Source organism: Eptesicus fuscus, chromosome 4, assembly GCF_027574615.1.
Source record: "Eptesicus fuscus isolate TK198812 chromosome 4, DD_ASM_mEF_20220401, whole genome shotgun sequence".
NCBI classification, from domain to species: Eukaryota; Metazoa; Chordata; class Mammalia; order Chiroptera; family Vespertilionidae; genus Eptesicus; species Eptesicus fuscus.
The window spans coordinates 9519504-9541143 of record NC_072476.1 but is presented as its reverse complement, the minus strand read 5'-3'; the positions used below and the strand labels follow the sequence as shown (position 1 = coordinate 9541143).

Here is a 21640-nt window from a genome sequence, read left to right as displayed (position 1 = left end):
TCCCGGCATGGGTCATCCCTGTAGGCTCCAGTTCCAGCCACTCCCCTGTCCGTGGGGGTGGTCTGGGTGGGGATCCTGGCCTGGCAGACGGGCCCACTGGCCTCTGGCTGGCACCTCCCCAAGCAGACACAGAACTGGGGATGCAATGGGCCAAGCACCAGCTAGAGGCTGGCATTGCCAGCCCGGTGGATTGTTCCTCTGCCAAGGGCACCAGAGTCCACTCTTCCTGGATAGGCTTGCTGTCCTCCAAAAAGGCCTCTTCTCCATCTCACCTGGACCAGGGCGTCCAGGTCCCCTTTGGCTGGCGGGGTCTGGGTTTCCAGGGCGCTGCCTCGTGGGCTAACCCGGGCTTTGGATTGAGTAAAGGCTCACGGGACGAACCTTATCTTCGGTCCCCAATAGGGGTCTTCTTTTTGGGTGAATCTTAGGTTTGTTGTTTAGTAAGGAGACAATTTATAAGGCTAACGTCAACAGGAGTGTCTGAAGGGAGGGAGCACTCAGGATTGCTGCTCATTAAATATCACTTTCCAAGCCAGTGTCCCCTCCCTGCTCCTTCTTCCTTAGCTGCGTAAATGCCCACATTTAATCCCACACACAGCGTAGACTAAGTGTGTGTGGGAGAGCAGCGAGCCCCTCCCTCTTTGAACTCACCTGTCATTTGTGACTGTATAAGGGGGACAGGAAGAAGGTGGGAGAAGTGGGAGGGGGATCCACGGGGAGCTGTTTCCAAGGGGCAGGAATTCTTGAGAGTGTCCTCGGGCTCCTCAAAATCTCGTTTTTCTGAGACACATTCAGGAATCTGAGGCAAGTCTTCCAAGGGAGGGATGGGGTCAGAGGGAGGCTGTCCAGGGTCCCTTGATCCCCAGGCTGGGGCCCACCGTCTGCTGTGCGTCTCTTGCAGGCCCCGGAGTCAGCATGCCGCGTGGCTGGGCCGCCCCTCTGCTCCTGCTGGTGCTCCAGGGCGGTGAGTAGCTGGCCCGCCTCTGCAGCGGGAGGGCGGGCGGGCCTGTGGGCTCCGGGTCAGAGTCCATGGCACGTGTCCACTCGAGGCGGACACAGGTGGAGCAGCCAGCTCTCCACGAACCAGAATTCACCCACCCAGAGCGCTTCATTAGCCAAGTTCGGGCAGCCCGGCCCCAGCTTGGGTCTTTGAGGCTCACTGGGGCGCTGGGAGTCCGCATCCTGCATTCCCGTGGCCCTGCCGTGGCTCCAGCCCCCACTCCCCGTGAGGAAGTCCTGCCTCTGGTCCCACCTCAGCTTCTCCTAGGGGAACTTCTTCAACCATCACCGGGCTGCCCTTAGGTGCTGATGCTCCCCGTGGGAAGAGGGGGTGGGGACCAAAGTAGCCAGAACCTCCAAGGTTCCGGAGAAGCTACAGTTGAGGCGGGGGGATGTCAGATACGGAGCTGGGGAAGGCCAGGAGTTAGACACGGGGCACAGTCAGGGCTGAGAGATCCAGGAGGCCTTCCCAGAGGAGGGGCGATGCAGCACGCAGGCTCCAACGGGGCTGGCCAGGGGCAGGGGGCCCTCCGCAGCCACTCGCTGACCACCAGCATTCCTCTCCGGTTTTTACTTAAAGACCCAGAGCCTCGAATAGCTCCTTCAGCAAACAGGTGTCAGGCTCCTGTCCTGGGCCTTGCTGAGTGGCCGCACTCTGCCCTGGCTCTCACAGGCCTTTGGGGTACCCTCCACAGCACCACCTGTGGGCCCCGCTGTGCATGGGTGCCGAGCACCGTCTCAGCCCATGCTCCTGACAGCCCACCAGGGCCATGCCGAGCGCCGCCCAGTTCTCAGTTGGGAAAACTGGCTCCGAGATGGTCAGGGACAGGTCACGGCCACAGACGGGTGGCGGCAACCTTGGGGTCAGGTCACAGGTCTGCTGATCCCCGCGGTCACCTGGCTTTGCTGCTTTCCTTGAGCACGGGCTGCAGCACCTGCTCACCTCCACGCCCTCCAGGGACCATGTCCCCCGTTTATAGGTGGCGGCCCGAGCGGCCTGAGGCACGTGTCCACGCGTTGACAACCGCAGGCCAGGCACAGCCCGAGGCTTCCGGCCCCGGGGCAGGGCCAACCAGGTGGCTGGGCTTTGTACTCCCTCTGGTCCCTGATGTCACCTCCATCCAAAAGCAGTCCTTGTCCTCCACAAAGTGCCCGGGGCCGGGCCTGCCTCCTCCCGGAGGGGAGCAGAGAGCGGGAGTCATTCCCAGCCCAGGCCCGGGGGAGGCCTCCGAGGCCACGCCGGGGAGACAGTGTTCTGTCCATTAGCAGTGCCTGCCCGCGTGTGGGGGGAGGGAGGACTCTGGGACTTTCCAGAGCGGCGCTCCGGGCTCGGAGCCCCGCTCCTGACCTGGGTCTTCATTAGTCACGGGAAAGTGAGGAAAGGCCATTGAAATGAACCCACGTAAGCAGGGGACACGTTTCTGGTGAGCGGTGGGAGGGAGCGGGGAAGAGCAGCATGGGCACTTGATCTTCTAAAACAAAACGAAGACTTACTACGTTTATTTTGGTGAATATTGAACACAGTTTAGATCATGACCCACTTAGTTAATTCCGTCTCATCAGGAGTGTCTTGTCCCCATCGCTGGCCTTGAAACTCTGGGGGCTCAGACAAGGAATCTTAGGAGACAAGGACCTCCTGCCTCAGTCCCACATCTTAGTGGTCCCTGACTCGCCATGTTCATCCTGGGCCTGGGGCCCCACCTCCACTCATCCTCCAGCCCTGGACCGGCAGGGGGCGGTGTGGGGGGGGGCGGCGAGGAGCTCTGCAGCCCCTCCCAGCCCCTTCCAAGGCCTCTCTCTCCCTCGCCCTGCAGCCTGGGGTTGCTCAGACCTTGTCTGCTACACCGATTACTTCCGGACGGTCACCTGCTTCCTGGAGACGTGGTCCCTCCACCCCAGCATGCTCACCCTCACCTGGTAAGTGGCTGGGCCTCACCAGCCCTAGGAGTGCTCCTCAGAGGAGCGTGGTCCCAGGACAGCACCGCAGGAGACCAGGAGCTGAGTTGGACCTACTGTGTGCCAGGCAGGTAGTTTAGCAATAACAACAAGGGCTGCCACTTCCTGGGGGCTCACTCAGCAACTTCACCCACAGCATTTGGTTTCACCCCAAGAAAGACGGTGAGATGGGAATCACTGTGCCCATCTTGCAGGCGACCACCCAGGGCTCGTGGGACCTGTCCAGAGAGTGACTGAGAGGCGCAGGGCAGCTCTGCCCAGCTCTAAGGCCATTCTCTGTCCCTCACACAGGCCTGACGATGGCTTTGAGACGCCGAGGTGACCGGACTCCCACACGGTGTTTTTGAGCGCTTAGTACATGCCAGGCAGCCCGCCATGTGCTTCGCATGAATGGCCACCCCCAGTCCTCACCATTCTGACTCTCATTTTACAAGCGAGGGCACTGAAGTTCAGAGAGGTTATGCAACTTGCCCTAGGTCACACAGCCAGTGAATGGCGGACCTGGATTCAAACACAGGCAACCTGACTCCAAGCTCCATGGGTCCTTATAAGTCCATACTGTTAAAGAAAAAAATCATTCATGACACTTGTTCAAGGACGGTGGGGCAGACTTTATTTAAGACCACCGTGACAGGCGTGGGGGCCACTGCACAGGGTTTTGCTGATTGGGCTCAACTCGGAACGCAACGAGGAAGTTGGGTTTATAGCCAAGGAGCAGGGAGTGGTCAGTGCATGGAAACCACTAGGAGGAAACATCAGGGGTCAGAGGGCGTCGGGCTAAACCGACCTAACAGGGCTCTTGCTGAGGCAGCCCAGGGGGATCAGACACCACCTGGGGCTGGTGGAGGAGGAGGAACCCACTTTGGTATTGAGGGTGGGGATTCGGGCTGGACTGACTGAGCAGGAGTCTCGCTCAAAGTAGACGATGCAGAGACAGACACGGGAACCCAAAAGTCAGGGCCACGTTGAGGAGAGTTCAGAGGAGCCTGCGTGGAGTGTGGTCACGGAGGGACTTGGCCATCATCCACTCACTCATCCGTTCACACAGAACACTTTGATTCCGCTCCTGCCTGATGCGTGCCGGCACCAGTGACTCAGCAGAGGCCCAGCCGCGAGGTCCCAGGTGTCCTGGAGCTGACACGGCGGCGGGAGTGGCTGGCGAGACAGATACACACACGGCGGCCAGCAGGATGCTTTCTGAGTACAATGAGTGCTGTCAAGAACAGGAAGCTGGACCGCGGGGTAGAGAGCAAGTGACGTGGGGGAGGGCCCAAGGGGCCAGGCAGGCCTCTGTGGGTGAGGAGGAGGCAGCGGTGAGCGGGGGAAGGGCCTTCCAGGCCGAGGGCACTGCATGTGCAAAGGCCCAGGCGGGGAGAGCTGGAGCGTTGGAGGCACAGTGAGGAGGTCGGTGTGGCCAGAGGGGGCTGAGCCAGCGTGAGGGGGAACAGCAAGTACAGGAGGCGAGGGGTTGGCACGGCCGGGCTCTGTGGTGTGGGCGGTGAGAAGCCACTGCGGAGTGTTAGGCAGGGGAGTGACAGGGAGCTTTTAAAGGCCCCCCTGGCTGCTGTGCAAGTGAAAGAGATCGCAGGGCGGGCGGGCAAGGCGAGGACCCCACCAGGCAGCCAGCGCAGTGTCCAGGCTGGAGGCTTGGAGAGCACTGATTCAGGAGACATTTCTATTCCAGCCAACATTTAGCAGCGATCTGAACCCACACATCCGTACTGGCCCTGGAGGGTGGTCATGTTCCGAGCCTGAATTTGTAGGGAAAAAAAAAAAAAGCTGGTGAACTTCTTCAAAACCCATTGTTTCTGCCCAGTGGGAGTTAAAAAGCCAGCACATTTTCCCCAACCCCATATTAACTACCTCCCTGGAAGTTCCTCAGAGCCGGACGGAGCTCTGTGTGGCTCTTGGTTCGGTGTTCGGTGGAGTTTGGAGGGAAGGAGAGTGGGAAGGAGGCCTGGAATGCTCAGCGCCCTTCCTGCAGGACAGTGATCCAGGAGATGGACCGGACAGGGACAGAGTTAGAAGACATTCAGGCAAGAATGGCCCCGTTTCTGAAGTTGAGAGCTGCTGCTCTAAGTGATATAGTGAGTTCTGGTCTCTTGAAGGCGTGCACGCCCGGAGCCTGGACTAATCCCCCAGGGATGCTCCAGGGGAGGGTTTGCCTTCCCCGGGGAAGGGTCGGTTGGACTAGGTGAGCTCCAGCCCCACCTCCAGCCCCTCCCGTGCACTGAGCCCCGCCGGCCACTAGCGGTGACTGGCTGCTCTGTCCTTGAAGGGAAGACCCCTACGGAGAATTGGAGGATGAGGTCACCTCTTGCAGCCTTCACCCGTCCACGCACAATGCCACTCACGCAAAATACACGTGCCACATGGATGTGTTCCGCTTCATGGCCGACGACATTTTCAGTGTCAACATGACAGACCAGTCTGGCAACCGCTCCCAGGAGTGTGGCAGCTTTGTCCTGGCCGAGAGCAGTGAGTACTCCTTGGAGGAGAACCCAGGAGGGGTTGGGCCCCATGCTCCCTGGGCCGGCTCCCCCGGCCCCCGCAAACTGGCCTGTCCTCCGCCCTGCCTCTCGTTGGTGTTCGGCCCTGTCGGTGCGGTGTTTGCCAGGCGTGGGGTGGCAGCTGGGCCTGGCCTGGCCCACAGACAGGCAGCCGGGGTGTGAAGGAGCTGCCGGGACCGGGGCCTGGGGCTGCAGCTCTGGTTCAGCCCCGGTGACCTTGCACTATAGAATGAGAGCCCTTTTAGCTCTGACCTCTGGGATTCTCTCCCATTATGAGGCAAGTGGGGGACACTGAGTCACAAGAGAAAATCCCCCCAAGTTTTCTCCCATCATTAGCTCCAGGGGGTAGGGAGGAGGCCCGGGACAGAAGGGACCTGGCTGGTGGAAGCAGCTGTCTTTGTGGGTCCAGGGCCAGGGTGGGGCAGGGAAGGGCCGGAGGCAGCTTTCGTGTGATGTGTACGCGAAGTGGGGTGTCCAGCTAGGGAGTGAGAAGCCTGTCCCCAGAGGCATGAAAAACGAACTGCCAAGGGAATCCTGCCCTCAGGAAGGCGCAGGCCCTGAGGTTGGGCAGTTCCTGCCTCCAGGTCCCAGTGGAGGGGCGAGGGGATAAGCAGGTGTCTGTCATTCGCACTCTGGTGGTCCAGGTCTGTACCACTTTGCTGAGTGTGTGTCACACCACAGAGCATGTGAGCAAAGCTTCACACACACCCAGACACACCCAGACTTTCTCACACACACACACACACACATACACACACACACACACACACACACGGACACACACATGGACACACACAGACACACACCGACTTTCTCACACAGACACACACACACGGACACACACATGGACACACACACACACACACACACCCAGACTTTCTCACACACACACACACACACACACACACACACGGACACACACATGGACACACACACACACAGACACACACAGACTTTCTCACACAGACACACACACGGATACACACATGGACACACACACACACAGACTTTCTCACACACACACACACACACACGGACATACACACACAGACACACACAGACTTTCTCACACACACACACAGACTTTCACACACACACACACACACACACACACACACACACAGACACACACACGGACACACTCACACTCATAAACCCCCTCAACCCCTGGCCTAGACAGCACAGACACAGAGGCCCACATTCTCATGTTTATGCACACACATGCACACTCATGCACACGGCTACACACGTGCACACTCACTCAGCCATTTAGATCCAGGTGTGGTGGTTTACCAAGCAGGGGTGCCCTCCTATCTCCCCGAGAGAGCTGGGCGGGCAGAGGAGGGCACAGGGCAGGGCTGCCCCTGCACCTGGCATTTCTCCTGCCCTCCCTCCCCCTCCTGCCAGGGTCTGAGGAGGAGGCAGTGCTCTGGCCCTGGGCAGCCTCCCGGCGCCTCTTCCTCCTGGGCCCTGGGCCGTGCCAGCATCTCCCGAGTTCCCCCTTGACTGGGTCCTTACCAGCCAGCCAGGCCCCAAGGAGCTGACAACCAGGCGCCCGCCGGCCTGGGAGGAGAGAGAAGGGCTGAGGGGCTATTCCATTTCAGAGGGGCCCACGGCTGAGAGAGAGAGCAACCCCCACAAAGCGCTCAGCACGGGCGTGAGTGTGCGCCTTCGACCTCAGCGCGGCGGAGTCGGAGGCAGCTTCGGGGCTCCTTTGGGAACACCTGGATTTAACGGACATTTCGTGAGGGCCTACTGTGTGCCGGACTCTGTCCTCCGGGTGCAGGCACAGCACTGACCCAGGAGAACTAACCCTCCGCCCCGAGCTAAGATCCCCGAGAGGGAGGGGCAAGCTCGGGGGAGGCGGGGGTGGGCCCAGGCCCCGCTTCCTCTACAGGAGCAGCTTGCCCGGCTCCCCTGACGTTACCTCCTTCTCTGCTTAGTTTGGCCCGTGAACTTTCACTCCGTGTGATAGGAACTGATTCCTTTGCCCAGAGAGGAAATGAAGGCACGGACTGTGGCCTGTCCCGCTCAGGTTGAAAACAGATTTGGGAGGGGCCCCCGGGGTCGCGTGTGTGGTCCAGATCGCCGCTCTTACCCTTTCCAGGAGGTGTCTGTGAGGTGAGGGTGGGCACACGCACGGGCCACTGAGGGTCGTGCTCTCAGCTGGTTGCTTCCTGCCACAGCAGGACAGACACTCAGCGTCACTAACTGCAGCCGAGTTCTGCAGAGCAGAGTCATCAGCCCCACGCTGGCTGATTCGAGTCTTCGGACTTCTCAGGGCCGATGGGGCTCAAAGCTGACCCCCTCACTGACGGCAGAACTAGACAACCTGCGGGTGTGGCCAACAGGTAGCTTAGGAAGGTTCTGGGTCAAGTAGCTAACGTGAACATCTGAGAGATTTCTTACAATAATCTGGGCTTTCAGGGTTTTCCCGTCCTGGCCACTGGTCTGCATCCCTGCCCGGCCACTGTGCGCTGGGCGGGCTCTTTATAGCTCAGTGCCCACACCTGCTTCACCCGTATCTGTCACCTGCCGCCTGTGAATTTGCAACCCCAAAGCAGCCCATTTTCCAGATGAATAAACTGAGGCCCGGAGACAGGGGAAGCTTCACCCAGCCACCCGGGGCCACTAACCCTGATCACATAAAGGGTGGGCCGCCAGAGCACGTTCAGCGAATACAGATCTCACCTGTTTTATCTTCCTGGCTTTTTTCTTTAAGTCAAGCTGTCGCCTCCTTTCAACGTGACTGTGACCTTCTCGGGACATTATAACATCTCCTGGAGCTCCAATTATGATTCGTACCCACTCAAGGGCAAACTGCAGTATGAGCTGCAGTACAGGAAGCGGGGAGACCCCTGGACGCAGGTGAGACTGCAGAGAGTGGGGGGCCGGGCGGGGGGAGTGCAGCGATCCGGGTGGGGGAGGGGAGTGCCCGGGAGACAGGTGAGCTGGTCATTCACAGCCCAGAATGGACACCCAGGACACACCCAGGATGGAGCCCCTCTTGCACGCACTCATGCTGCCCCTCCCCTTCTCCCTGGGGTAGGAGACCCCTTAAAACCGCCTCCTCTCTACCAGCTGCCAGAGGAAGGGGCTGGCGCCTCTGCAGGCCCCGCCTCACGTCTAGCGACAGTGGTTGTTTCAGAAGTGGGGATTTGGGACCACCCCACTTCGCTTAGGACGGCCGTAGGTGAGGAGTTCCGGAAGCTTCCATAACCAAAAAGTCCAGGGTCAGAAGGACATTGTTTCCAAGGTGAAGGCCCAGGGTGTCCTCTGTCAGGTGAAGGCCCAGGTGTCCTCTGTCAGGTGAAGGCCCAGGGTGTCCTCTGTCAGGTGAAGGCCCAGCGTGTCCTCTGTCAGGTGAAGGCCCAGGGTGTCCTCTGTCAGGTGAAGGCCCAGGGTGTCCTCTGTCAGGGGAAGGCCCAGCGTGTCCTCTGTCAGGTGAAGGCCCAGCGTGTCCTCTGTCAGGTGAAGGCCCAGGGTGTCCTCTGTCAGGTGAAGGCCCAGGGTGTCCTCTGTCAGGTGAAGGCCCAGGGTGTCCTCTGTCAGGTGAAGGCCCAGCGTGTCCTCTGTCAGGTGAAGGCCCAGCGTGTCCTCTGTCAGGTGAAGGCCCAGCGTGTCCTCTGTCAGGTGAAGGCCCAGGTGTCCTCTGTCAGGTGAAGGCCCAGGGTGTCCTCTGTCAGGTGAAGGCCCAGCGTGTCCTCTGTCAGGTGAAGGCCCAGGTGTCCTCTGTCAGGTGAAGGCCCAGGGTGTCCTCTGTCAGGTGAAGGCCCAGCGTGTCCTCTGTCAGGTGAAGGCCCAGAGTGTCCTCTGTCAGGTGAAGGCCCAGCGTGTCCTCTGTCAGGTGAAGGCCCAGAGTGTCCTCTGTCAGGTGAAGGCCCAGGGTGTCCTCTGTCAGGTGAAGGCCCAGAGTGTCCTCTGTCAGGTGAAGGCCCAGGGTGTCCTCTGTCAGGTGAAGGCCCAGGGTGTCCTCTGTCAGGTGAAGGCCCAGAGTGTCCTCTGTCAGGTGAAGGCCCAGGGTGTCCTCTGTCAGGTGAAGGCCCAGGGTGTCCTCTGTCAGGTGCCAGAGTCCCATGTGGCCACTGCTTAGGAGCGCTCTAGCCTCCTCTCCCTTTTGAATGGTCCCAGTGGGAGGTTTTCATTGTTTGGAATGTCCCCCTGGAAGGTTTCCATGGCTAAGACGCCTGTGGTGGGAGCCTTTCAGATGCCCACTGTCCGGAATGCCCGCTGTCCGGAATGCTGCCAGCTAAGCATTGCCAGGAGTGGCCATCGCTGCTCCTGGGACAGCCCCCGTCCCAGCAGGGAGGGTCCCCTGCTGTGGGATCAGAGAGCAGTGAATAAAGCATCGTGATGAGGCGAGGCCGAGACGTGCCCATAGCTCTGCACTGCCCACGGCTCTGCGCTGCCCACACTGCGGCGGCCAGAACTCCCGCTGGGGCCTGGCTCTCGGGGAGGGCGTGCAGACCTCAGGAGAGGGCTGGGAGGGGTTCTGCTGGAGGCCGGGCCGCCTGCTCGCCCTGACAGCGCATCCTTCCCTGTGCCTGCAGCGTCCGGGGAGAAAGCTGATCTCCGTGGACGTAAGGAGTGTCTCCCTGCTGCCCTTGGAGTTCCACAAAGGCTCCAGCTATGAGCTGCAGGTGCGGGCGGGGCCCCAGCCCAGCTCCTCCTTCCAGGGGGCCTGGAGCGAGTGGAGTGACCCGGTCCTCTTTCACACCCAGCCAGAAGGTAGGTGGGAAGCGGGGTGGACACCCACTCTTTGTGCCAAGCCTTGTCCTGAGCCCTGAGACGTCCAGCATGGTGCAAGGTATCCACTCAGCTGAGCACCACAGGTGTAGCCACTTGACAGTTCGGGAGCCCCTGCTTGCCAGGCCCGCGTGGGGTGCCAGGGGCTTCTCCTGGCAGGCTGTGTGTATTCCTATTGGTCTGTGAAGTAAGCATCATTATCCCCATTTTGTAGATGAGCAAACCGAGGCCCAGCAAGATAAAGTCACTTACCCGGGATGGGGGTGGGAGGGGGATTTGAACCCCCATCCATCTCACTTCAAGGCACCCGAAGCCTTCCCGGCCCCCCTTTCCACTCCACCCAGACCCCCTGCCCACCACACCCATGCCACGTGCCTCTGTAGAGGTGGGTTCCATGTGACCCAGCATGCGCTTCTTCCCCAGAGCTGAAGGGAAGCTGGCACACGGACCTGCTCTATCTCTTCCTGGTCTTCACGCTCCCCATCCTTGTCTACTTAGGACTGAAGATCCGCCTGCCTTGGAGGTGAGGCCAGGGGCTCAGGGAGGTGGGGGTGGGGTCAGCCTGGGCCACAGCCCCTCTGTGACTCGCCCAGGGCCGGGGTCACACCCGTCATGGACAGTGATCATGACAGTGGTGGTGACAATGACCAGCTCCCGCTTTCCCACGTGCTGGGCACTCACTCAGCCCTCACAGCAGCCCCATGAGCTCGATGCAAGCAATGGCCTCCATTCGACAAATCCGGCCACTGAGACCAGAGTCGGCGAGGACCTTGCCCGATGCACACGGCGATGGAATGAAGGAGGCGGACTCTGAGTCCTGTGCTCTTTTTTTGTTTGTTTGTTTGGTGAATCCTCACTGGAGGATCTTTTTTCCATTGGATTTTTAGAGAGAGTGGAAGGGAGGGAGCCTGGAAGGGAAGGAGAGAGAGAGAGAGAGAGAGAGAGAGAGAGAGAGAGAGAGAGAGAGAGAGACATCAATGTGAGAGAGCCACATCCATTGGTTGCTTCCTACACATGCCCAAACTGGGGCTGGGGATCGAACCTGCAACCCAGGTCTGTGGCCTTGACCAAAAATTGAACCTTTGATGTGTGGGCCGACGCTCTAACCACTGAGCCACGGGCCAGGGCCGAACCCTGTGCTGTTAACAGTGGCCTCAGCTGTGATTGTGTCAGTGAATTTTAAGCTTTGACCTGGGGGGCACGAGGGACTGCCAGGTGGGGTGACCCACCCCCACCCCCTCTGCTTCCACCCGAGGTTTTGCTTTTATTTGTTATGTATTGGTTTCTGCTGGACATGGTCCTTGAGAGAAAGGTGCTGCTGACGGCAAGTCCACCCTGGGCTCCCCTGGCCTCCGAGAGCGCGGCTGGCTGCGGCGGGCCGGCTGCCGGTGCTGAGTCTCGTCCTCTCGGTCTAGAGACTCAGAGCCGGAGGCAGTGCCGTGGCTCAGGGCGCTCCTGGTGCTGGGTGCCGGGCGCACCCCCCGAATCCCCCACAGCCCTGAGGAGCTGGCCCTTTGCCCACCTGGTCCAGGAGGAGGAGTCGGGGCTCAGAGGGGTAGCATTCACCAAGCACATAATGGGCGGCGGAGCCCTTGTGCCTTCAGGAGCCGTGGGCAACTTGCTGCCTCAGTTTACAGATGTGGACGTTGCAGCTCAGAGCAGGCGGGGGGGTGGGGGGCAGGGTGGAAAGGAGGCACGTGGGTGTGTCTTGGGAGGCGCTAAGATGCCTGTAGGACAAAGTTGGGGAGCATCTGAGTGGGAGGCCGGGCTGCCCTCCGCGAGATCGGGGGCTTACCTTCTCTCTGCCCTCCCAGGCTGTGGAAGGTGTGGGTGCAGGTGCCCAGCCCAGAGCCATTCTTCCAGCACCTGTATGTGAGCCACAGCGGGAACTTCAAGGTGAGAGCCCCACCGGCCAGCCCCCTGACGCCTCTTACCCTCTCCGGAGCCACCTCCAGCCCCAGCCCCAGCCCCAACCCCAGCCCCAACTGCCACTCCTGCCCCAGCCCCAGCCCCAGCCCCAGCCCCAGCCCCAGCCCCAGCCCCAACTGCCACTCCTGCCCCAGCCCCAGCCCCAGCCCCAGCCCCAGCCCCAGCCCCAGCCCCAACTGCCACTCCTGCCCCAGCCCCAGCCCCAGCCCCAGCCCCAGCTGCAGGCCCAGCCAGGCCAGAAGCCAGACCTGGGCCTTGGCATCTGCCAAGTGCAGGAAGTAATTCCGGGGCAGAGTTCATCCAGATCATGCAGCCTTTTCCAGCCCCAGGGGCCAACTGGGGGTGGGCTGGGCCCGGTGCACCCTTGGGCCACAAATTGGCTTCCTGGTTCTTAGATGCCCTGGTGTGGGGGTGGAGAGGGAGCAGGTTCTGGAAAGGGACAGACCCGCCTGCAAAGTGCACCAACCCCCTGCCAAGCTTCAACCACGACAGCCACCGCAGCGCCCACGGTTCTCTGGGCCCATTTACCGCTCAACACCCACCCTGGGTGGCGGGAGGAGCCTCCCACAGAGAGGATGTGGTGAGGTGGAGCCTGGAAGTCAGGAAATGCGGGCTGGCGAATTGACTGAGCTCCTGCCAGCTGCCTGGAGCTGCGCTGAGCGCTCTGGGCTCCACCCCACACGCTTCCCCGCAGCCCCCGCAGGGCGGGCGCTCCACCCCGGGGCCTGTGAGGAGACCCTGCTCAGATCGCAGAAGTGGCTTTAGTGGGCAGGGGAGGAGCGTGGACGCCGGCCCACGTGGATGGACCCTTCTCTTTCCTCGGCACCGTCCCGGAGCCTCCGACATCACCTCTATTTTGTATCCACTTTACCAGTACGCATAGCACTCGCTGTGTCCTGGGCAGCTATTAACCCATGTAGTGCTCACAGCAACCCTGAGGGGTGGGTACTATGCTCAGGCCCACTTCACAGATGAGGACACTGAGGCCCAGAGAGAGTAAGTAACTGGCTCGAGGCCACACTGAGAAGTAACTAAGATGAGCTTTCCAAGGGCGATAGGCTCAAGTCGAGAAGATTCCAGTTCTCGGGGATTCTCTCTGCTGATTGGATGGAGACCCTGTGTCAAGAGGGGGGTCCTCAGCGCTTAGGGGCCGCTGCCTTAGTCCCTCATGACCCCACAGCCCTTGGCCACCCTGCACACATAGGCCATTCCATTCAGTCTCTCATTCAGTTAAACATTTCTTGGCCACTGACTGTGTGCCAGGCACTGTGTGAGCCTCGGGCATGCAGCTGTGACCAGAAGAACCAGGACTTGTGCCCTGGCCGAGTGTCCACTCTAGTGAGGACACAAACAGGAGAATGCTGGGGTTTAAGAAATAAAACAGGGACAGGTGGGGGCTCTGTCACTCAGACCTCAGGGTCTCCTGTCCCCATGTGACCACAACTGAGGAATTTTGGCCCCTGCAGGCCACCGAGCCACCCAGGGTCTGAGTTTATACCCTACCTGGCCCCCGTCCCATGCATGACCCTCTCCCGTTCTCTCTCACAGAAATGGGTGGGCACGCCCTTCACTGCCTCCAGCCTGGACCTGGGCCCCTGGAGCCCAGGGGTGCCCTCGCCCTTGGAGATGTACAACTGCGGCCCCCCGCTGAGTGCAGCCCAGGGGCTGGAGACCACGCTGCTGCCCGCGCCGGCGGATCTGGTGGAAACCGACGGCGCCCCTGCGCCTGAGCCCGAGCCGGGCTCCTGGGGCCCTGCCCCCTGCGCTGGCAGTGCGGGCAGCTCAGCTTACAGCCAGGAGGGGGACCGGCCCTATGGCCTGGTGTCCATCGACACGGTGACCGTGGTGGGTGCAGAGGAGCCGTGCGCCTGGCCCTGTACCTGTGGGGAAGATGGCTACCCAGCCCTGAACCTGGACGCTGGCCTGGAGCCTGGCCCGGGCACCGAGGACCCGCTCTTGGGCCCCGGGGCCACCGTCCTGTCCTGCGGCTGTGTTGCAGCTGGAGGCCCTGCCGGGCTGGGGGGCCCCCTGGGCAGCCTCCTCGACAAACTGATGCTGCCCCTTGAAGATGAGGCGGGTTGGGCGCCAGGGCCGCCTTGGGGTGGTGGGCCACCCAGAGGGGTGTCTGACAGCGAGGCGGGCTCACCCCCCGCCGGCCTGGACATGGACACGTTTGACAGCGGCTTCGCAGGCTCTGACTGCGGCAGCCCCGTGGAGTGTGACTTCACCAGCTCCAGGGACGAAGGGCCCCCCAGGAGCTACCTCCGCCAGTGGGTGGTCATGGCCCCTCCGCCTGCAGGGCCGGGGCCCCAGGCCAGCTAGTGAGGCTGGCGGCTGTTCAGAACTGGCCGTGCCCCGGGGCGGCGAGGCATGGTCGCCTGGGCCGTGGTGGGAAGAGGCCTGCAGCCTTTCGGTCTCCCGGGGCCCTGAGCCTGGAGGTGATGCTGTGTGTGTGGCTCGGGGGGCGCACGGTGTGAGCAGCACGCACGTGTGTGCGCCCGGCGGCAGGCTCCCTCCCTGCAGGGCACATGGGCTGGCCCCTGGGTCACATTCGAGAATCTGGTCCGAGCTGCCCACAGGCCTCCTGGGACCAGGACACTGCCTGTGACAGACACCAAGCCCCGCCCCCGGGTCCTGCCCCTCCAGGAGCCACACGAAGGCCAGACTGTTCCTTATCGGTGGGAAGACCTGGGGACAGGGTGAGGCCTCCTGGCTGTGCCACCTCGAGGGGTTGCTCCCCGCTCTGGGCTGGGATTTCCCATCTGGACAATGTGGATGGCATGGCTGACCTTGGGGAGAAACCAGTGCAGTCACCCACCTAGTGTGCAGCCCAGAGCAGACCCTCAATAAACGTCAGCTCCCTTCCTTCTGAGGTGGGACCAAGGCTTGTGCTGAAGGTGGGTGGGGGCGAGAAAGCCGCCACAGCCTGGGCCTGTGGCCACCCCGCCCTGCAGAGGGGCACTGCGGGGAGAGAGGGGGAGGGGTAGGAGGTGTTTCCGGGCTTAAAATCAGTCAGCCGTCTCTTAAGACAGCCTCCCACCCACCAAAATGTTTTTCTGGCTCCTTCTGCCCATATTTAAATTCCCTTTATGCACCCAAGAAATACTTACTGAGCACAGGGCTGCTGGGCAGGGTGCCGAGTGCTCGGTGCAGGGTGGGGAGCACAGGCCCAGTGAGCCCCTTGGCACTCAGGTGGGGCCAGGGGCAGCCGGAATTGGCAGTCATGACACAGCACTCTCATGTACTCATCTTGGGGAGTTAGGGGAGTCAAGTTCTTATTGATGATTTGTAAGCCTGTTGAAATGTGAATTAAGAAGCCAAGAAAATAGTTCTCAGCCGTGTCTTGAAGGCGCGTACTGAACCAGGCGGTGAATACAAACGCTACACATCGCACTCCACTCGCTTTTATTTTTTAAAAGAAAATAGACTGTTTCCCCCCTAAGGGCCTTGACCTTTAGCGGTGGCTTTTCAAGACCCTCCAAATGGTGAAGGCAGCTGGGAGGTGACTCAGAGGCCACACCAGGGGCCTGAGGGGAATCCCCACCCAGACTGGAACCCCACCTGGACCCCGCCCGTCATCCTCCCTGGCCGGGCTGCAGGGCCAGGCCTGAAGGAGACAGCTCTGGCTTGTCTCTCCTCTTAGGCAAGTCTCAGCTAGAAGATGGTCCATCTGAAAGCTTCTCTGTGACTCATCTGTAAAACTGGGTGTTTGGGAAAAGTCGCTGAGAGAATACACGAGTCCGTGGTGTGGAAAGTTCTAGAACATGGATGGTTTTCATAGTGGAACTATTAACCTGGATTAGGTTGTATGTGGCTCGATGGCAGCACAAATGTGAAACCACAGCCCCTGCAAATGTGTGAACAGCCCTCACCACCCCACCATCACCCTAGAGACACCTGAGCCAAGGTGTGCTGTGGCTTTCTCACCCTCTTGGGGGCAACAGGTCCTAGGAGCCACCTGGTCCCCTAGGGCAGCTGCTCAGCTCTCCACACACACAGCTGTATGCTGGGGGAGGGAGGGGGAGGGGAACTCCTGGGGCTGACTGATGCCAGGTCCTGGGGTCGGCCCGGGGCTCTGACCTGGGCCAGACACAGCTCTTGACTGACTCCATCTTTGACGGAGCTCAGATCATACGCATGGGTGCAACATGAAGACAGGAGCTGGCCCACCTGGGTGGGTGGAGGTGCCGGAGGAGGCTAGATGGCTGGATGATGGCTGGACCTGCAGACATATTGGCAGGTGAATATGGATAAGTGATGGAGAGACAGATGCAAAAGCTTGAAGAACAGTTCGGTGGATGGATGGGTGGGGATAAACAGATGCTAGAGACAAAGGCGATAGATCCAATAGAAGCTCCATGAGGGAAGGACTATTTTGTTCACTGCTTTCTCCTCAGTCTGGTACATCGGAGGCACTCAATAAAGCCTGATTTGTAGCGTTTGCTCATTTCCATGGTGTAAATACTTCCACCATGGCCCATTTCAAGTACCGACTTAGTGACCACACATGGAACCGGGAAGGGGTGTGCACTATTGACTCTCCTAGCTGGTCCGGGCCGGCCCTGGGACACCACGGAGGGGAGCCAAGAGGGGCATCAGAAGGGGAGGGTGGGGGCTGCAGGGAGGGTGCGGTGTTGGTTGGACTTTGGAAACCAAATAGGAATTGTGAGGTGCACCAGCCATCAGGCAGATGGAGGAGCTTGAGCAAAGGCCTGGAGGTGTGACCCAGCCCTGAGCACCTGGAGGTGGGGAAGGTGGTCTCTGTCACCCAAAGTCCAGGCCAGAATTGCTAATGACCTGCTCTTGAGGCAGGAGGACTGAGGCAACACCCCTTGCACAGATGCCACATTCTGCTCCCGGCCCAGCCCTTTCCATCCGCAGCTCTGAAGGGGCAGGGTAGCCATCTGCCCAAGAAGCGAAGGTGTGGGATGGGCCGTGACCTGCCCGAGGTCACACACTGAGTAACGCTGAGTCGGAACTTGAGCTCTGGTCTCCTGATCCCGAGGCCAGCTCTTCCTCACTGTGCTCTGCTCATAGGGACTTAGGTCAGGAGGTAAGAAACTCAGCGAACACCGGTGGGTGCCTGCTGCTTCCCCCTGTGCAGCCTCCTCATGGGGACGGCTGACTCCGGCTGTGGAGTGGCTACGGACCCAGGCCTGGCCAACAGAGCCTTCCGTCCCCCGTGGCCACAGTCCCTGTCAGGGAAAGACCTGTGGCCCAAGCTGGTCTATGCACCCTGTCTCCTGGGACTGCTGAGCTGCTGGGGGCACCGGGAGGAAACAGGCTTCCTAGCACCCAGGAAAGCAGACTTGGGAGACGGAGACATAGCCCTGGGAATCTCCCTGGAGCTCCTGGAGCCAGCCATGCCTGAAACCACAGTCCCCTGGACCTTGAGGTACATGAGCAGGGAAGGCCCAGGCATCCCCAAGCTCTTCCCAGACAGTTCTCAGAATGCTGAGCCTGACGTGGCCCTCTGCCAGGACTTGAAGAACCCCAAACTCCAGCTTCCCGACCTTCCCCCATCGAGTCACTGGGAGCTCTCAGCTGGGGCTGCCATCTGGCTGTCCCGGACAGCTGCTGTGGGAGAGGGAGACCTGGCCCTTCCTGTTACCCTTGACTAAAGGACTCACTGCGCGCTGGGCTCCTTTCACCTCCGCCTGCTGGAGGGGAAGCCTCTGCCCCACTCCTATCCGGGACGCGGGTCCCCAGTCTGGCTGCTGGCACCATGTGCTCAGCCCTTCACGGCCCATCCCAACTGCACTGGCCCCAGATGCACCATGGGAGTCAGGAAGAGGCCTCCCCGTGGAAGATGAAAGAGGGAGCACATGCATTTCCGCCCCAGGAGCCCATTCATTACAACCAGAGCCAGAAGTCTAAGTTCTCAGCAGAGAGGGACATGGGAGAGGAAAGGAGTCAGGACTTTGCTCACGTCACCTCAGTGGGACCTGCACCGGGTCCCTTACTCAAAACTGCAGCCCCCCACTTCCCTGGTTTTAGTTTGTCCCACACTTATGACGCTTCCACTCATTTATCATCTTCACTCTGTCCCACTAGTACAGGGGTTTATTTTATTCCCTGCTGTTTCAGAGTCTAGAATAGTGTGGCACATAGCAGGTACTAATAAATATTGAATGAGTGAATCAATAGCAGGGTAGTGACTGAAATGGCAGTGGGCTGGGAGGAGGGAGGGCCCAGACCTAGAATGTCACAGAATGGGACAGAGAGATGAAAACAGGTCTCCTTGGGAGTCTGTAATGGCACGAGCCCCTCCCCCCACTGCTCATCCCATGGGGCAGCTGAGAGTCTTCCCCATACCTACTGGCAACAAATGTCTTCTTTCAAAAACTGATGGTTCCAGAGGAAAAAACCTTTGCATTCTGCTATCTAAGGGTCTCCCAGCACAATGCTGGCTCCCTACCCCAGGGCAAACCCTGTCCCTGGAAAGTGGTGTCAAGGAGGCGGCATTTGAGGTAGGAAGGTCTGAGCTGGAAAGCCAGCAGATCCACTTACCAGCTTCCAACCTTGCAAAATTATTGGACCTCCATGGGCCTCAGTTTCCTCAGATGTGAAATGGGTATACAGATTGGACATACCTTTCTGTCTGCCTGCCTGTTGAGACAAGTGCCAGAAACAGTGTCTGGCACATTTCAAGTAAGAAAATGTTATCACTGGCATCATTTTTTGTGGAAAGATCACACCAGCCTGTAAGCTTCTACTGAGCTCCGCCTACAACCTGGACCACGGCGAAGCAGCAGGAACAGATGCCGGGCTGCTGCTGCCTGCTGGTGGCCACTGCAACGCGGCTGGTGCTCTGCTGCCCAGGCGACGCCCCTTGCACCTGCCGGCGCTGTCAGGTGGCTTATCAGGTGGCCCTAGACAACTGCCACAGCAATCCTCTGCGATGGGAACGTGGTGACGGGGACCAAGGTGAACTGGCAGGTTCTTTTCTTGCGTTCAACAAGGGCTGACTTCTCCCTGGATGGGTGGGCCTGCACTGGGCCCTGGGCAGTGCAGGTGGTGAGATCACTAAGGGGGGGAGATCACACGGGGGCACACACACCCATGCACATACACACATATAGGGATACATACACATGCACGCGCACCTTTGGAAAACCCTGGCAGAGTGGCTCAAAGGCCTACGGGAAGGAGGGGTGGTCAGCGGAAGTGAGAGGACAGAGGTCACTCAGCCCAGGGGTGTGGGCAGCCCGAAAGGAGGAGGGCGCAGGCGGCTGGCAGCAGCAGGATTGGACGGAGGGAGGGAGGGATGGAGGGGGGCTGGCTGTGGACCGCGCAGAGGTCGCCACAGGAAAGCCCTATCGCTCCACTTGAGGTGCATCCTCATCCCCACGTCCAATCTCCCCACCACGTGCCCGAAGTGCCCCTCAACCGGGGCTCGGGAAAGGCAATGAACCGCTGAACCCTGCCGTGTGCACTCGGTGTTCTTCAGCCTCTGCCCTCCTGGGAGGGAGACACTGAGTAACGAACGTTCTGGGATGTGAGCGTCAAAATGCCCAACCTACCTTCCTTCTGGCACACGAGGCACCCCCAAATCACCAGCACTGGGAAGTATTTGATGTTTATAAAGCAGACCACATCCATAATCCTACGTGATCTGAAAAAAAATCACCCAAAACACTGTCTTTTCACACTTGAATAAAAATGAAAAAGGAAGGAAAAATAATGCTAAGACTTGGCCCGGCCTTGGCTGTGCTGGTTCACCCTCAGGACTCCAGACGCCATGTTCCTGTTCCTGGCCTGGGAGTCAGGCCCGGGGTGACCAGGTCCCGGTGGAGGGAGGACAGCAGCACGGCCTCACGTCCGGCCAGGCCAGGGCCGCAGCGCCAACGTGCGCCGGTGGGCTGGTTTTGTAAGGAACGGACGATTCAGTGCTGTGAGGACAGACCCCGGGGGAGCCGTGCTGACTGGGGTGTGGGGGGCATGTCTCAACTTCTGACCTAAAAATGTGAAACCAATTTTTTTAAAATGCTGGCAACTAAAATAAAAAGAACTTCCATGCCCCAGGCCTGCGAGCTCTGCCGCACACCTGCGTGGCTGCTGCTAAGGAACAGCGCAGCGGGCTGGCTGGGGGGCGGGGCGTGCAGGGGGCCGTGCTCAGCCACAGCTCCCCTCTCCTCTGATTTCAGGGGAACTCCCACTCCCAGCTGTTAAGCAGCTGAAGACAAGAACTCCCCCAGGAACAGACGCGTCAGGAAGCACACAAAACTAAATGTGTTTTACTTCACAGTAACTGAACAATAAATAAACACATGCCAAAGGATTTGTCTTTCTTTTTTAAATGAAGAAAGATGCTGAAAAATGAAACCAACCCCAAACCTACAGGGACTCTGGGCTTCTTGCCCGCAGGAGGGCGTGCCCACCAGCTGGAGGCCCGCCGGGGGCCTGCAGGCTCCTCCGGGAGGCCAGCCCCAGCCTCAGGGGCCAGACGTCCTGCCCGGACAGGAGTAAGTCTCTGCGGGGCCCGTGGCGGAGGGCACACGGCCTCTGTTCTGTGCCATGTCCCCACAAGGCCCGGCGCTCAGGGGCACCTGGGCTCCTGGAGCCAGGGAGTTTGCCGTGTGCTGGGATCTGGGACACAAAGTGTGCACGGACAGGGCAAACCCAAGCCCAGAGCTCAGGACCCCCACTGGCCAGCAGCCGACAACTCAGGTTCATACAGGAGGCTCAAGGCCTCAGCAAGCAGCGCTGTTCCTAAATGGCAGACACCTCGGAAGCCTGTGGAGAAGTTTGCTGGGGCCTCAGACTCACACCACCCGGGCTTCGGAGAACGGCAGGCAGCTCGCTGGCAGCGGAAACGTGTCTGCAGCGACGGCCGAGGCCCTGGCACAAGAGGAAGAGCGCGGGCAGGGGCCAAAGTCTCCGTGCAGCCGCTCCCTACAACTCGAGGGTTCCCTGGCCAGGCGGGCAGAGAGCAGGCGGGTGGCCTCTTCCTGAGTTCCAGGCCGGCTCGGTGAAGGCAAAAGGCCCCTCCCCAGGAGAGCTGGCCCCCCATCCCTGGAGCCAGCGGCCTGATGGGAGGGGCCTGGTGGCCACAGGTGCCTCACAGGTGGATCCACTTGTTCCAGTTGACCTCGTGGGGGAACACGCGGCCCAGCCGGAGAGTGCAGTCCAGCGTGGGCTCATAGAACACCATGGAACTCTCGCTCGGGCTGGAGGGCGGCTCTGCCTCTTCCACCACGGGTTTGGAGAAGAGCGAGACAGCCGTGGGCTTTAGCAAGCGCTTCTTGATGCAGCCAAGGAATTCCAGGCCCTGGAGAACCAGACACACAGGGTGGGAGGCGCATTTATGGGCCACGCCTGCTCCTTCCCAGAACAGGGGACACCTGCATTGGCCTTGAGTGACAAGTAGGGACTTATCAGGAGGCAAGAGAGAGAACAGTGTGACCAGCATTCCCCTGGGCCAAGCTGCTTCCAGATGGGGTTTTGTTTGGCCTACACATGCTTCAAGGCTCAGGAAATTCCAGTTTCCAGCTTGTGAG

The 21640-nt window shown here is 60.1% G+C and overlaps 2 protein-coding genes and 1 long non-coding RNA gene across 3 annotated transcripts in view; 1 reads left to right on the top strand and 2 right to left on the bottom strand.

Moving 5' to 3' along the window:
- Window positions 1-15051, top strand: part of IL21R (interleukin 21 receptor) — a 34130-nt gene extending 19079 nt beyond the window's left edge. The window contains exons 2-9 of the mRNA XM_008157684.3: window positions 902-964; window positions 2814-2916; window positions 5234-5433; window positions 8188-8333; window positions 10016-10193; window positions 10635-10734; window positions 12026-12107; window positions 13689-15051. Coding sequence (XP_008155906.2) covers window positions 916-964; window positions 2814-2916; window positions 5234-5433; window positions 8188-8333; window positions 10016-10193; window positions 10635-10734; window positions 12026-12107; window positions 13689-14462 — 1632 coding nt within the window. The 5' untranslated portion in view covers window positions 902-915 and the 3' untranslated portion in view covers window positions 14463-15051. The remainder of the gene's footprint in view (window positions 1-901; window positions 965-2813; window positions 2917-5233; window positions 5434-8187; window positions 8334-10015; window positions 10194-10634; window positions 10735-12025; window positions 12108-13688) is intronic.
- Window positions 3566-5444, bottom strand: LOC114228404 (uncharacterized). Its single transcript, XR_003614547.2, has 3 exons — window positions 5310-5444; window positions 4819-4933; window positions 3566-4706 (listed from the first exon to the last, which is right to left on the bottom strand). It is a non-coding gene; the product is annotated as an uncharacterized LOC114228404 (long non-coding RNA).
- Window positions 15052-20363: 5312 nt separating the features above from the next.
- GTF3C1 (general transcription factor IIIC subunit 1) overlaps window positions 20364-21640 on the bottom strand; it is an 86843-nt gene continuing 85566 nt past the window's right edge. Inside the window, exon 37 of the mRNA XM_028134129.2 lies at window positions 20364-21411. Coding sequence (XP_027989930.2) covers window positions 21202-21411 — 210 coding nt within the window. The 3' untranslated portion in view covers window positions 20364-21201. The remainder of the gene's footprint in view (window positions 21412-21640) is intronic.